The sequence below is a fragment of the Orcinus orca genome, chromosome 18 (genome assembly GCF_937001465.1).
Source record: "Orcinus orca chromosome 18, mOrcOrc1.1, whole genome shotgun sequence".
NCBI lineage: Eukaryota > Metazoa > Chordata > Mammalia > Artiodactyla > Delphinidae > Orcinus > Orcinus orca.
The window spans coordinates 3,539,774-3,554,393 of record NC_064576.1 but is presented as its reverse complement, the minus strand read 5'-3'; the positions used below and the strand labels follow the sequence as shown (position 1 = coordinate 3,554,393).

At 38.0% G+C, this 14,620-nt stretch overlaps 1 protein-coding gene across 2 annotated transcripts in view; it reads left to right on the top strand.

Annotated features, from left to right (window-relative positions):
- MYO16 (myosin XVI) overlaps nt 1-14,620 on the top strand; it is a 478,842-nt gene that overhangs the window by 195,275 nt on the left and 268,947 nt on the right. For both annotated transcript variants that reach the window (XM_033435062.2, XM_033435063.2), the window contains exons 10-11: nt 7,474-7,624; nt 14,172-14,282. In XM_033435062.2, coding sequence (XP_033290953.2) covers nt 7,474-7,624; nt 14,172-14,282 — 262 coding nt within the window. The remainder of the gene's footprint in view (nt 1-7,473; nt 7,625-14,171; nt 14,283-14,620) is intronic.

The following is a 14,620-nucleotide window of genomic DNA, read 5'->3' as shown; positions in this document are numbered from 1 at the left end:
AGGTGGAGGGAAAGGGTACACATTCCATTTCTATTTCTTTTCTACATTGGAAACAGCTCCATTGATGAGCACGCACTACCTTTTAAGGTGGCTTGTTCCATCCACTGCCACATACGCTCATTATTTTCTTCTCTTATATTATAGACTGAGTGTGTGTGTGAGTGTGTGTGAGTGTGTGTGTGTGTGTGTGTGTGTGTGTGTGTGTATTCTGGTGCTTTTGTGCTGCCCACTTAAGTAAGTTTTATCAAATGATATCAAATTTACTTATTAAAAATGTCTGAAAAATGCAGTATATCATTAAACATCTCTTTGATTTAAATAAATGATAAAATTATTTCATGTAAATATCATTCATTATATACCTATTCAGCAAAATAATTGCATGCTAGCGAGTCACTTCTAGCAAATGTAACTCTTGACATATTTAGAGACTCCCTTCGTAATGCATAGAGCTTCTGGATTAAACTTATTTTAATTTAGAGATTTTGAAAAATTTCTTTGCACATATCTGTTGAAAACTACTAAGATGAATGAGATGTCTTAAAAACAATATAATTTCCAATCCAACCACAAGTGACACGTTGACGTTTTTATTTATGTTTTAAAGACAAGTAATAGTTTACCAAAATGGTTTTTTAAATTGTAAGTATTTTCTCTTACAAAAACTAAAGTCATTTTTGGGGGGGGCCAAAGATAGCAATTAATTCAAAACTCTCTAAGAACTGTTTCATTCAATGTAAATCTTTGGATCATAATTTTATTTTATTGATGCAGAGAAACCCCAATTTCCTTTAATAAATAATTTATGTACCTATGTTCCTAGGATTAAAATTGAGAACTGTCTATTTGGTCCATTACTTTAACCACCAAAATAACTGAGTCACATATGCCATTTCTTCACGTTTGTTTCTATTAATTTTTTTTCCCTGATTGGCCTAATATATCTCAATATAGTCAGTTTTATTTGTTTTCTTTAGTTTCCTAAAATTGCTTTAGTTATAATGGGCCATAACTGTCGCCTTCATTAGTTTTATTATGTTCCTGTTTCGATTTTCAGAAATAAAATCCTAGTTCCTACAGGCACATTTGCTCTGCATGAAATGCTTTTTATGTTATAGAAATAAGTAAGTCTTGAATAAATTCAGTGGAGTTTAGAAATCGGGTATCTGCTGGTATAGTCCATCTAATTTCTTCCTCATCAAGTTAAAATTATCTCACCTGCATTAATCTAAAGTACCCTTTAGATTTCATAGCTCTTTCATTTTCTTTATGTATATGGAGTCTGCCTTACCAAAAGCCTTCTTTTAGAAAATATACTATTCAATCCTGTTTTTTTCTTTCTTGCTGATAAATGTCTAGCCCTAATAATTACTTTTTTAATAATCAGAATATTTTCTTCCTTGAAGAAAATGTGGAAAGTGCAGAATAACATCTAGAAGCATGAAAATAATCTCTCATTAGTGTCGAAGAAAAAGTGCACCAGAAAAGTTAAAGATACAGGAAAGACTTTATTCAAGAATATAGCAGTAGGGAAGAAATACTGAGCTCAACTCCCTGAAACTAAAGGCCAGAAAGCTTGTCAGCGCTGGGCTTAGAGGAAAACTGCTGAAGGAAATCATCCAGGGGTTGGTCAGAGTGATGAGGCCTGAGTTTGCTCACTGGTGTTTATGGAAGTTAGGCTCCGGGCCTCCCACAGAGACTGGGAGACAAGCACTCCATCTTTCATGGTGATTGCTTCCAAAAGGGTGGCTCTTAGGTCCTGGAGAGAGAATCCCCGGGTTGTAAGCCTGGGAGGGGCTTACATCTCAAAGGGGCGGAGAAAACAATTTATAATTGTAAGTTCTTTAAAGTAAGTTGTCTAAGAAGGGAGAGGTCAGGGCTGTAGCGTGGAGAGAGGCTTGTCTAAAGTTCAGTTAAGATTAGTCCTCCTTCCGCATTAGTCCACCTTTTTGGTGCAACTACTGTCTATTCATTGGACATATTTCTTTGTATCCTGTATATGTTTCTTCTTGTTTATTAAGTTGAATTCTTCTTCTTTCTATATAATTACAACTTTTTAAAAAATTAATCTTATATCATAAATATTTTGCCATAATTGATAAAGTTTTAATGATTATTAAAATACCAATGATTCCTTTCAGATTATTCCTTTTTCTAGAAGAATAGCATTTTAATACATGTTTATATTCTACAAATGGATAATCAGTGATAATTTAAATATATAGAATATATAGAAGTTAACATATGCATGCTATTGTTAATCACAATGATTATGGATGAAATGTGTTTCATGTAAAAATTAGAATAGAAACCTAAAGAAAAATTGTTCCATCTGAATGAGAGTATTTGTAACCAGCTGCTGGCAGTTATTGTTAGTAGTAGATCCCAGAGGGTATAACCTATGACATTAGCGAGTATACATGGTTTTTTAAAATGCAGGTGAAAAAGCATGTAAAGAGAGATTATGTGTTAGTATCATAGAACTGTAGGACCTGAAACACATTTAGATATTCTAGTCCCCACACTTAGCAAAGGTGGAACTGTGGGGAGATTTTGAAGTTCTTAGAAGGTCAGGTAGTAGCTAAATTGAGGTAAAAACCGACTTAGGGGCTTCCCTGGTGGCGCAGTGGTTGACAGTCCACCTGCCCATTCAGGGGACACGGGTTCGTGCCCCGGTCCGGGAAGATCCCACATGCCGCGGAGCAGCTGGGCCCGTGAGCCATGGCCGCTGAGCCTGCGCGTCCGGAGCCTGTGCTCCACAACGGGAGAGGCCACGACGGTGAGAGGCCCGCGTACCGCAGAAAAAAACAAACAAACAAACAAACAAAAAACTGACTTAGAATGAGGTCACTGTATTCCTGGACCAATCTTCTTTTCAAGTGTATCTTTCAAGGAGCCTGCTATTAACACTGAGATTAGGTTTGGGATACAAAAGGAGTATTTCAACTGTTTTAGTAGACTCACCAGTTCTTCCTTTTAGAAATCCTTTATAGTTGATTTTACTTATTTTATAAACTATCTTTCTAGTTTTTACCTTGACTAATCTAACTACTGCTTTATTAATTGCTATACACTCAGAAGATTCAGTATTTGCAAAACCTCTCTTTAGTTTTTTTGTTATTGTTTGCTTTTTAATTTCTTGGCAATGCAGGAAAGGGAGACAGTTGGTCTAAGGGGAGATAAGGAAGGACATATTTCGGTAGGTGTGAGGGTGAACTTTTAGATGTAGGCAGTGTGATGCGGTGGTTGAGAACACAGACTCTGAAGCTCAAGTCCCAGCTTCGCTGCTGCTCACTGTGTGTCCAGACCATGTTCTCCTCTCTGGTCCTCAGTTTACTCATCTACAGAATGGGCATAAATATAATGTATACCTTATGGTATTGTTGTTAAAGAGTTAATGTGTGTGTAGTACTTAAACAGAGATGGTCATACATTCAGTGCCATATAATTATTAAAGTGATTTGCAAGTGCTTCCCTCAAATTATAGTAAATATCAGAGAACCGCAACTGTCTTCAAATAGTGGAAGGGCTCTCAAGTCGAAGAGGCACAAGGCGTGTTGCTGGAGCTCCAGGTGTGATGAGTAGAGGGGTCTTGTTCCAGCGTTGCTCAGGAAGAAATACAGCCTCTTTGAAGGTTGTGAAGACCTTATTACTTGATGGTATTCAAGCAGATCTGGATGTGAGCATTCCCTTTATATAGTGAATTTTTATTTTTTTTTTTATTTTATTTTTTTTTGCGGTACGCGGGCCTCTCACTGTTGTGGCCTCTCCCGCTGCAGAGCACAGGCTCCGGATGCGCAGGCTCAGCGGCCACGGCTCACGGGCCCAGCCGCTCCACGGCATGTGGGATCTTCCCGGACCGGGGCACAAACCCGTGTCCCCTGCATTGGCAGGCGAACTCTTAACCACTGCGCCACCAGTGAAGCCCTATAGTGAATTTTTAAAATGAATAATATAACATTGGGAGGGACGCCCACCATGGGCCGTAAGCCGCCTCCACCTTCTTGCCCAGTTGGTCACTGTGCAGGGCACATGCAGTTAGTCATACCAGCTGCTGGGTGGCTGGAGGAGGCCGCAGCGCCGGGGCCCTGGCTTCTCTTCTACTGGGCACAGTGTGCTGCTTGCTCAAAGAGTTCTTGCTTCCTGCCCAGTTTTCTCTCCTACAACGCGACACGATGCACGAAGTTGTAGCCGTCCACTTAGCTCCATCTGTGTTGCCCGCTCCCGCCCCCCATGGCACAGGGGGCAAGGAGAACTGGTGCACACGGGCAGCGTGGATTCTGTCTGCCGTGAGCAGTAAGTCCTCCGTCTGTTATCCCAGCACCTCTTGTCTTCTGCGTCTGTCCATACAAGAGTAATAGGCTAACCTGTTAGCTTGTAAGTAGATCCCCAGAAACTTAAGCTAATACTGTTGCCTGCTTATTACCAGGGTCGTTGAGCTAACCCCTTGATGCGCATTATGTTGGTAACCCGTCACTCCGGGCCTGTTTTTCAGTTGCTTTTACAGAATGGTTGTGTAACCAGCCCGAGGTGACCGAGCCAGGCATCAAACTTCGTAGCTTTTCTGACTCAAAAATGTTTGTTTGTTGCAGCTCTACTATACCATGCCGCCTTTTTTAAATATATGATCCACTGCCCTGTTGCCTACTTGAAAATACCGTCATTGACTACAAAACATCGTCATCCAGAGTTCAGAGGAAGTAAACTGACCTCACGTTTCTGTAAACGTGTTCTTCAGCCATTCCCGATTTTGCCTCAGACCTGGACCTAATTCAGCCCGTTCGTTAGTCTGTCTTTATTCCCATTTTCCTAGACTCCAGCATGGCTGGCAGGTGGCACAGAGATGGGCTGCAGGGCAGTGAATGAGGCTTGTGGTTACTGAAGGAAGTCCTTCAAATTATTCCCTTCTTCCCCATCAGGGTTAATCTAAAACAATCATTTGTATTCCTATAGACTAACAACCAGAGATTGAAATAAAAAGACACTGGTAGTGGCATAAAACATGCAATATATCAGAATACATCTAACAAATTATTTGCAAGATTTTAATGCTGAAAACTACAAAATAACTGATGAGAAAGTTAATGAAGATCAAAATAAATGGAGAAATATACTGTGTTTATGGATGACAAAATTTGACATTGTTATTAGGTAAATTCTCCCCAAATTAACTTATATTTTGAACACAAGGCTAATCAAAATTCCAGAAATTTTTATAAAAACTGACAAATAGATTCTAAAATGTATATGAAAATGCTAAACCTCAAATGGCCTCAATAATTTTGAAAAAGAAAACAAAGTTGGATGACTCACATTGCCTGATTTCAACTCTTACTCTGAAAGTACATTACTCAAGAAAATGTAATGTTGGTGTAAGAATAGGCTATTATATCAGTGGAATACAATGGAGTGTCCTAAAGTAGGCCTGCACATATATGGTCAGTTGATTTTCAATAAAGATGTCCAGGTAATTGGATGGGGACAGATGTTCTTTTCAGAACTGATGCTGGAACATTTAGACAGCAATACGAAGAAATAATGAAACTCGACCCATATACAGCGCCATATAAAAAAAGCCACTCATAATGAATTGTAGACCTAAGTGTGAAGCATAAAACTATAACACTTCTGGAATAAAACCTAGGAGAAAACCCTACTGACCTTGGGTTTGGGAAAGAATTTTTAGATAAGATACAAGAGGCACAAACCATAAGAGAAAAAACATTCCTTGAAACTTACTGTTAAAAAAATAAAAAGACAAGATACATACTGGGAGAAAATATTTGCCACATGTGTATGTGATAAAGGACTCGAATCCAAAATATATAAACTCAATAATATGACACAAAAGAATCCAGTAAAAAAAGGAGATTTGAACTTACACTTTACCAAAGAAGGGATTCTTGTGTCAATAACCACACTGAAATGCAAATAAAAGCCACAGGGAGAAGCCACTAACACACCCACTGGAATGGATTTAAAAAACAACAAAAAAGACAAGTTCTGTCAAGGATGTGAAGCAAGTAGGACTCCACCCCACGCCTGGGGGAAGCACCAATGAATGGTTCAGACCCCGAGGAAAGTTTGGAGTCTCTCCTAGGTACGCAGCCAAGATAAATGAAAGCATGTGTCATATGTCACCACAAACACCTGTGCGTGAATGTGTATAGAAACTGCATTTACAATTGACAAAAACTGGACAAACCCAAATGTTTGGTGAATGGACAGCCAAAGTGCAGTGGATCCCACAGGAAGACACTACCCAGTGATAAACAATGACAAACTTGATACATGCAGAAACATGAATGAATCTTAAAAACATGTTAAGTAAAGGAAGCCAGGAACACAAGGCTACATGCTCTGTGATTTCTGTCACATGACATTTTAGAAAAAACAAAACTATAGTGAAAGAAATAATTAGCCATGGTTACAAGGGGCAGGGGGTTAGGGGAAATAATTGACTTCAAAGGGCACACACAAAGAGCCATTCGGGAGTGACAAAAATTCTATGTGTTGCCGATTATGTGGGTTACACAAATGTATATACATATATATAACCAACTATATATAATTATGTGTATGTAGACAAAACTCATGCAACTGTACATCTACAGAGTGAATTTTACTATTTGTAAATACCTCCATAAAACTGAAATTTTAAAAAAAACAACAAAATGCATTAAGCTTTAATTAGAATCACAACTGCTATTGTAAGGTACATGAAATAATTATGTTTCTATATATTGCACTTGATTAAATATGTATGTATTTCTGCTTTATGGTCACATTTAGGAAAGTACATTTTTAAATTTGACTGTACTAAAGTGTTACAATACAAATTAAACATTCGGATTGCGTTTATTTTTTATGAACTTGCCTTTCTTTTGGCAACAGTGTCTATGGAATAACAAAAAATGAAGTAGGTTTTATTTTATTTTTTTGCCTAGCCTGAGATGTAAAGGAGTAATAAAACTTATTGTTTGTAACATTGCAGTCCTTAAGCACGTCGTTTGTTTTTAATTCCCCTATTATCATTTCTTCACAAACTCTTAACTATTGTCCATGATTCTATAACATATTAAAATCCTGTATGAACAGTATTTTACTTAATTGTAGAATTCTGCCTTCACTTGTTTGCATTCATTCACATTTAAATATTTTGCTTAGTTCAATCATGCATTTCCACCTTAGCTTTTCAATTGCTCATTGATTTGTCTGTTAAGTCATATATCCATTCATAAACATTCTCTTCTCAGGTTGAAATGAATATATTTTTTCTTTTAAAGGTGAAATTGAACGAGATCTGGAGCTAATAGAAAAGTTTACAGATTTCTCATTGATTCTACCTGCAGTGTTGACACTGTTTCTTACCTGAATTAAACAACTTTCTATAATCAGCTGTCCAGTCATGGTAATTTTTGATTGATATGGCAATGTTAGAAGACTAATCATAGCATTGATTTTTTCCTCCAGCAGCCCCCTGGCATTGCCAATTGCCAAGCAAGACAGTATGCTGGAAAAAGACATTATGTTCAAAGATGCAACAAAAGGTCTGTGCAAGGGACAATCTCAGGACAGTACTCCCGAAAATACCACCGTGAACGGCCCCACCAAACCTGATCAGGTAACTACACCCTTATTGCAGGTCTGCTAGTGTTGCATCCTATTACATCATGCCTTAAAGTCCAACTTTTCAAAAACAAACACCTACTAATTTCAATTCAAATAAAAATTAATGAGTGCAAATGTTAATATTTGGTTTGAAATTGCCATATATAAATTGTTATGGTATTATACTGGTATTATATACCAGTATAATATAAATATAATATTATAATATTATATACCAGTATAATATAAATAAATATTAATATTTATATTAATAAATATTATTAATAACATTAATAATTATTAAATATTATTAATAAATATAAATAAATAAAAATAAATAAATATTATATACCAGTATAATATAAATATAATATAAATAAATAAATAATATAAATATAATATTATAATATTATATACCAGTATAATATAAATTATATGGTATTATGGTATTATACATTAACAAACTTAACTGCTATGTGTTTTTACAGGGATTTGAATTTTATAGTCTTGATTTACCAGGAATGGAAGTTCAGACAATACGTTAATTCCTGAATATTTCCGCTTATGTCATTAGTCATCATTTTGATTATTATGTAGATAGTTTTCTGTTTCTTACAAATGTCAGACATTTTACGTAACAAGAAGGACAAACCAGTCACTGAGTCACTTATCCTTAAAAGCAACTGTGGTGGTGTTTTGTGTGTGTGTGCCTGTGTGCCCCAGTGTCCAGATGATCAGAGATCACTTTGAGGAGCTTTAGAAATTAATGTATTTTTTGCTATCATTCCCACAGAAATAAATGAGTTTTATATGTTTCATGTTTTATAAATGGCAGAGTAATTTTCTGAATGTCACAGTAATCCCTGAAAATGTTTTGTTTCACTGTGTCTAATTTTGAATGTTTTAAGGACAATTTATTGAGGTTTTCTAAAGATTCTCTTTTCAAAATTTAAATTTCATTATTTTTTGTTATTTTCAAATAACAAATTATTTTTGTAATTTTGAAATACTTTTAAATTTTAGTAGGTAAACTCATCAGCTCAGACTGCCGTAACAAAATACCACAAACTGGGTGGCTTGAACAACAGAGATTATTTTCTCACAGTTCTGGAGACTGGAAGTCTAAGATCAAGGCTCTGGCTGATTCAGTTTCTGGTGAATGTCTTCTTCCTGGCTTGCAGATGGCTTCTTTCTCTTCACATGGTAGACAGAGAGAAAAAACAACCTATCTGGTGTCTTTTATAAGGACACTAATCCTATAGGATCAGGGCCCCACCCTTATAACCTCATTCAACCTTTATAACTTCCTAAAGGCCCCATCTCCAAACAGTGTCACAGCTGGTTAGAGCCTCAACATATGAATTTGGGGGGACACAATTCAGTCCATAGTGGTAGGCAATTGAGTGTTAGGTGAAATTTAAGGCAAAGCTTTTTCTTAACTTTTTTAAAGGTCCTATGAACTTTCTGTAAACTTAAATACATATTATTAAGTGAAAGAGTCCAATCTGAAAAGGCTACCTACTATATGATTCTATTATTTGACATTCTGGAAAAGGCAAAACCATGGAGATAGTAAAAATATTAGAGGTTACCAGGGTTCGGGGCAGGGGAATAAATAGGTGGACACAGGGAGTTTTTAGGGCAGTGAAACTACTCTGTATGACACCGTAGGGGTAGATATGTGATATTGTACATCTGTCCAAATCCATAGAACATACAACACCAAGAGTGACCCTGATGTAAACTATGGGGTTTGGATGATGATGATGTGTCAGTGTAGGCTCGTCAGTGGTAACAGAGGTACCACCCTGGCGAGGGATGTTGATAACCAGGAAGGCTATGCATGAGTGGGGCCAGGGGTATATGGGAAATTTCTGTACCTTCCTCTCAATTTTGCTGTGAATCTAAAATAACTCTAAAAAATAATATCTTTTAAAAAATGAGAGGACATTCACAGCATAACATCAAGTGTAATCCTTGCTGAATGACTTTTCAGTTTTTAATGTAAGCTCTTTATAATTGTATCCTAGACATTAAAAGCAGCTGTAATCATGTTCTGTTGATCTGGTATTAAACAAGGAGAGGCTAGTATGCAGGTTTCATGAGCATATATTATCTGTGTAATGTTCACTCCCATCTCCCACTGTGTGCGTCGTGCTGTCATTCATTCTTGGTCATGAGGTGCTTGGATTCTCCGCAGGGCTGTCCTCACTCACACTTCACAGGAGGGCTTTAGAAAAGCCTTGTCAAAGCGATAAAGTTCCCATTCCCATTTTAAAGAGAAACTCATTGTGTAGAATTCAAGTTGAAACAAACCCCACAGCATCTCTCCTTTCAGATTTTTAGAAAATGGAGGCCTTATCAAATGGTAACTCCATACATGAATATTCAGGACTTGATTGAAACTTTTTTTGGTCCTGATAGTCACCAAAATTCACATTCGCTTTATAATATCTCTGAGAATGGAGAATTTTTCTTAAGAGGCTTAGAAACGTGCGACATTCTTCCTTCTCTTCACCTTTTGTTCTGTCTTTGGCCCATTCCTCCTCTCCCCTGTCCTCTTCCATTCTCTTCCTAATTTCCTAACTGCTTAACTTCTTCTTTCCCTTCCTCCCTCTCTTCTTTCCTTTCACGGTATATTTATTTAAATTTGGTTCCAGCTTAAAATTCGGGTCAAATTTTTACTCCATTTAGCGAAGCCATGTTTTCCTGGGAGTAAAGAGACAGGAGGATGGAGTCAGGCAGATTTGCTCTGGCTCAGGTCTGCCTCTGGAGCTCTGTGACTCTAGAAGCCCCTTAATCTCACTAAGCCCCATCTGTAAAATGGGAACATAGTACTCACCTTATTTGGTTGTTTTGAAGATGACAAAAGACTAAGGCTATAAGGTGACAGCACAGTTACCAAGAACAAACAAAAACTCAGCAAGACATATTTATTGTTTTTATTACTGTTATTTATATTGACTGACTGTAAGGTTTTGCCACAGTGGTTGAATCCTCTATCCACTCATTTATCTGCTCTTAATTCATGTAATTCCAGTCGACACTGGGTTTTCTTTTTTTCAATGTAAGTATAGATTATTTTTTAAAAAAATAATATAAAAGAATCCTTTCAGAGCTACAAATGCTTTCACCTATAATATCTTTTATTGACTTCTATTTATTTTTTATACAGCAGGTTCTTATTAGTTATCTGTTTTATACATATTAGTGTATACATGTCAATCCCAATCTCCCAATTCATCCACCACTACCTGCCCCCCAACGCTTTCCCCCCTTGGTGTCCATGTTTGTTCTCTACATCTGTGTCTCTATTTCTGCCCGGCAAACCGGTTCATCTGTACCACTTTTCTAGGTTCCACATATAGGCATTAATATACGATATTTGTCTTTCTCTTTCTGACTTACTTCACTCTGTATGACAGTCTCTAGATCCATCCATGTCTCTACAAATGACCCAATTTCGTTCCTTTTTATGGCTGAGTAATATTCCATTTATATATGTACCACATCTTCTTTATCCATTCGTCTGTCGATGGGCATTGAGGTTGCTTCCATGACCTGGCTATTGTAAATAGTGCTGCAATGAACATTGGGGTGCATGTGTCTTTTTGAATTATGGTTTTCTCTGGGTATATGCCCAGTAGTGGGATTGCTGGGTCTTATGGTAATTCTATTTTTAGTTTTTTAAGGAACCTCCATACTGTTTTCCATAGTGGCCGTATCAGTTTACATTCCCACCAACAGTGCAAGAGGGTTCCCTTTTCTCCACACCCTCTCCAGCATTTTTTGATTGTAGATTTTCCGATGATGCCCATTCTGACTGGTGTGAGGTGATACCTCATTGGAGTTTTGATTTGCGTTTCTCTAGTAATTAGTGATGTTGCACAGCTTTTCATGTGCTTCTTGGCCATCTGTATGTCTTCTTTGGAGAAATGTCTGTTTAATGTCTTCTGCCCATTAATCCCCAAAATTCTACTGTGGGCAAGTTATAATTCACTTTTGCTAGTTAACTGACTCTCAAGTTTCAAATTGAGTATTTAAACCGACCAAACTCAAACTCAAGAAAGTTAAACAAATTGCCTAGAGTCACAAGTGTTTCTTTTCTGCTGTATCCAGTGCTCTTTGGAGACACGACAGCAAGCTCCGGGTTCATTTCCCAGAGCCCTGCTGCCCTGTGACAGTTCTGTGCACAGGAGAGAACGTGTGTGTTCCATGGCTGCATGTGCATATAGGGATTTTGAAGATAGGTGATGGTTCTCTTTCTGTAGTCCTTGGACATACCAGCATCCAGGTACACAAAAGTGTAAATTCTCAGCAAACAAAGGACCTGATATATTGCACTCTCTAAGAAACATCTCATAGAATGCAAAGCAGGTAAGAACAAGGTGCTGTGCAGGCACAGTGATGGGCTTCAGCTTTGGGAAGCTTAATATATATAAATATTTTTTGCGGTACGCGGGCCTCTCACTGTTGTGGCCTCTCCCGTTGCGGAGCACAGGCTCCGGACGCGCAGGCGCAGCGGCCATGGCTCACGGGCCCAGCCGCTCCGCGGCATGTGGGATCTTCCCGGACCGGGGCACGAACCCGTGTCCCCTGCATCGGCAGGCGGACTCTCAACCACTGCGCCACCAGGGAAGCCCGGGAAGCTTAATATTTTGTCAGATCATCACCCCTTTCCCTGTAGGACCATCCCGGTCAGCTCGTTCTTTTCTAATTTCTTCTTTCCTCTTCTTTCATGCCTACTTCTTTCTTTCCTGCAAACAGCCTTTCCCCAGAATCTTCTTGCTCTTATCCCAATTGTCAGACCTTCTGTCTGCCCACTGAATTTCTGGTTCCTGGACATATACTACTTATGTCCTAGAGAGAGAAAACACGACCAAACACAACAGAACAAAACAGGAAATTTGACAGCACTGAAAGCAGTGTTGGCAAGTGGAGACGAGGAATCAGTGAATTCAGAGTATTTCCAAGGTGTAAATTCCTTGTGGGTCTTGAAACATTTCTCAAAGTGTTTCTCTAATTTCTTCCTGACTCTCTATTCTGAATTATGTCTGTTTTGTGTTTCAGATTTCTATTTTTGGAAATGTATACATATATAGAGAGAAATGTATGTATATATATGGATATTTGTATATCTTCATAAGAACCATAATGATCAATCCTAGCGAAGATGTTAAGTTTTGTTTTTGTTTCTGTTTTTTACATATTTATCCCGTCTCTGTTTTGAGTGTTGTCATAATTGTTTGGGAGACACTGGTAGCATACACGACTGAGTCTACAACTATGACATAAAAATATTCACAGACATATTATCAGCTGTCACAGCGCTTTAGGAATCTTTAGAAAGAATGTGCCCCTTGCTTCAGACTGATTATCAAAGCTTCATTCCTGATCATTTTGGAATCTGTTATGCTAACTACAAGGAATTCTTCCCTTGATCTACCCTAACACTGTATTTTCACATTTGGTTACTACAAGCAGGCTGGGAAGTCTTCACATTTTTACTGTCAGCCTAGTAGTACTTTCTCTAACCCGTGCAGCAGCTGTGACTGGAGATGAAAACCCTCAAGAATTCCAAAGATATGCCGCAATAGCTCTTTCAGCCTTGTTGGAACAAACATGAAACTTCTGTTAGTGCTAGTTCCTGCTTTTTTTTTTTTAACGTGCATGCAGAAATTTGCCTTGAGCTCCTGAGAGCTGTGGATGTACGAGGAATTTTATTATCTTAGCGTAAATCATTCCTTCTGAAGGAAAAAAAATTCCTGCTCTTAGTTTTTCTCCTTTTTATGATTGCTTTGGGAGTTCAATACGTATGCCAACTTGCGAGAGACCTTTGTCTATATAAATAAAACTAAACATTGCCCATTTCTGACTTGTAAATAATAGATTTTTATCTAATTTAAATATTTCAGATTTACCTTTTTTTTTTTTGAAATATTGTCCAGTTTTTCAACTCTGTCACTCAATATAAAATTGAGTAGGAAAGCAGTGTTTTTCTTTCTGACAGAATCATCTTAATCTCACACTACCTGAAACTTAGGAGTAATGTAGAACAGAAGAAGATACACAAGCCAGAATTCTAGAGAGGCTACTTTTAAATTCCAGTGCCTCCCTCCATGTATTCAGAAACTGAAGTCCAGGCACTCTGCTTTCCTCCCATTCCAGTTTCGTGATAGGAGTTTTCCTTTAGCCTTGGAAACACTGAAAAACGTGAGCTTTCAACAGCTGGTCTTAAAAAGGACTCAGCACAGTTCAGAGCTGTCTTAATCAGACTTCATGATTGGAGGGACGTGGGGTCACATGCAGGTTGTGTGTGTAGTTGCGTGTATGAGTGTGTGCCCTGGCTGGTGGGTATAGAACAGAGATTCTCACCTGAATACATTTCTGTGACCGTTGAATTTTTTGTTCCTTACAAGTGAACCATTTCATCTTTTAATAACAGTTTCGAATTCATGTGGTCTGTAAACTTTTGACATGTAATTGAAAATGGAACAAACAACTGTGAAGACAGTTGATTGGAAAGCAATTAGGATTGATCTTACCTATTTTTCCCCCAGGTCAAGCTGATACCTCCCGCTCCGAACGATGACCTGGCAACGCTCAGTCAGCTTACCGACAGCAGCCTGCTTTACGAAATTCAGAAGCGCTTTGGGAACAATCAGATCTATGTAAGTGCCCTTGAAATTGCCTTTGCACTGCTTTTGTCTTGCTGCATATTTTCACCCGTCAGTGCTGCAAATGCGACAAGGAAGGGGGCTCATTGTTACTTCTGGTCATGCTGAAAGCCTAAGGTGGATTTCTCAGAGTTTGGGTCAATTCTTCTGATTCAGTTAGAAGGCAGTTTCTGCAAAGATTCACATTTCAGGGTTGTTAAGAGAAAGTTGGAGCCCTGAGGGTAGACAACTTTCCTCTTGTCATGTTTGCTGGAGAAGAAGATCTTGCTAGAACCAGCAGGATCTGCAGATCACTTATAAAAATGCTGTTTCTTTCATCTGCTTTAACTCAG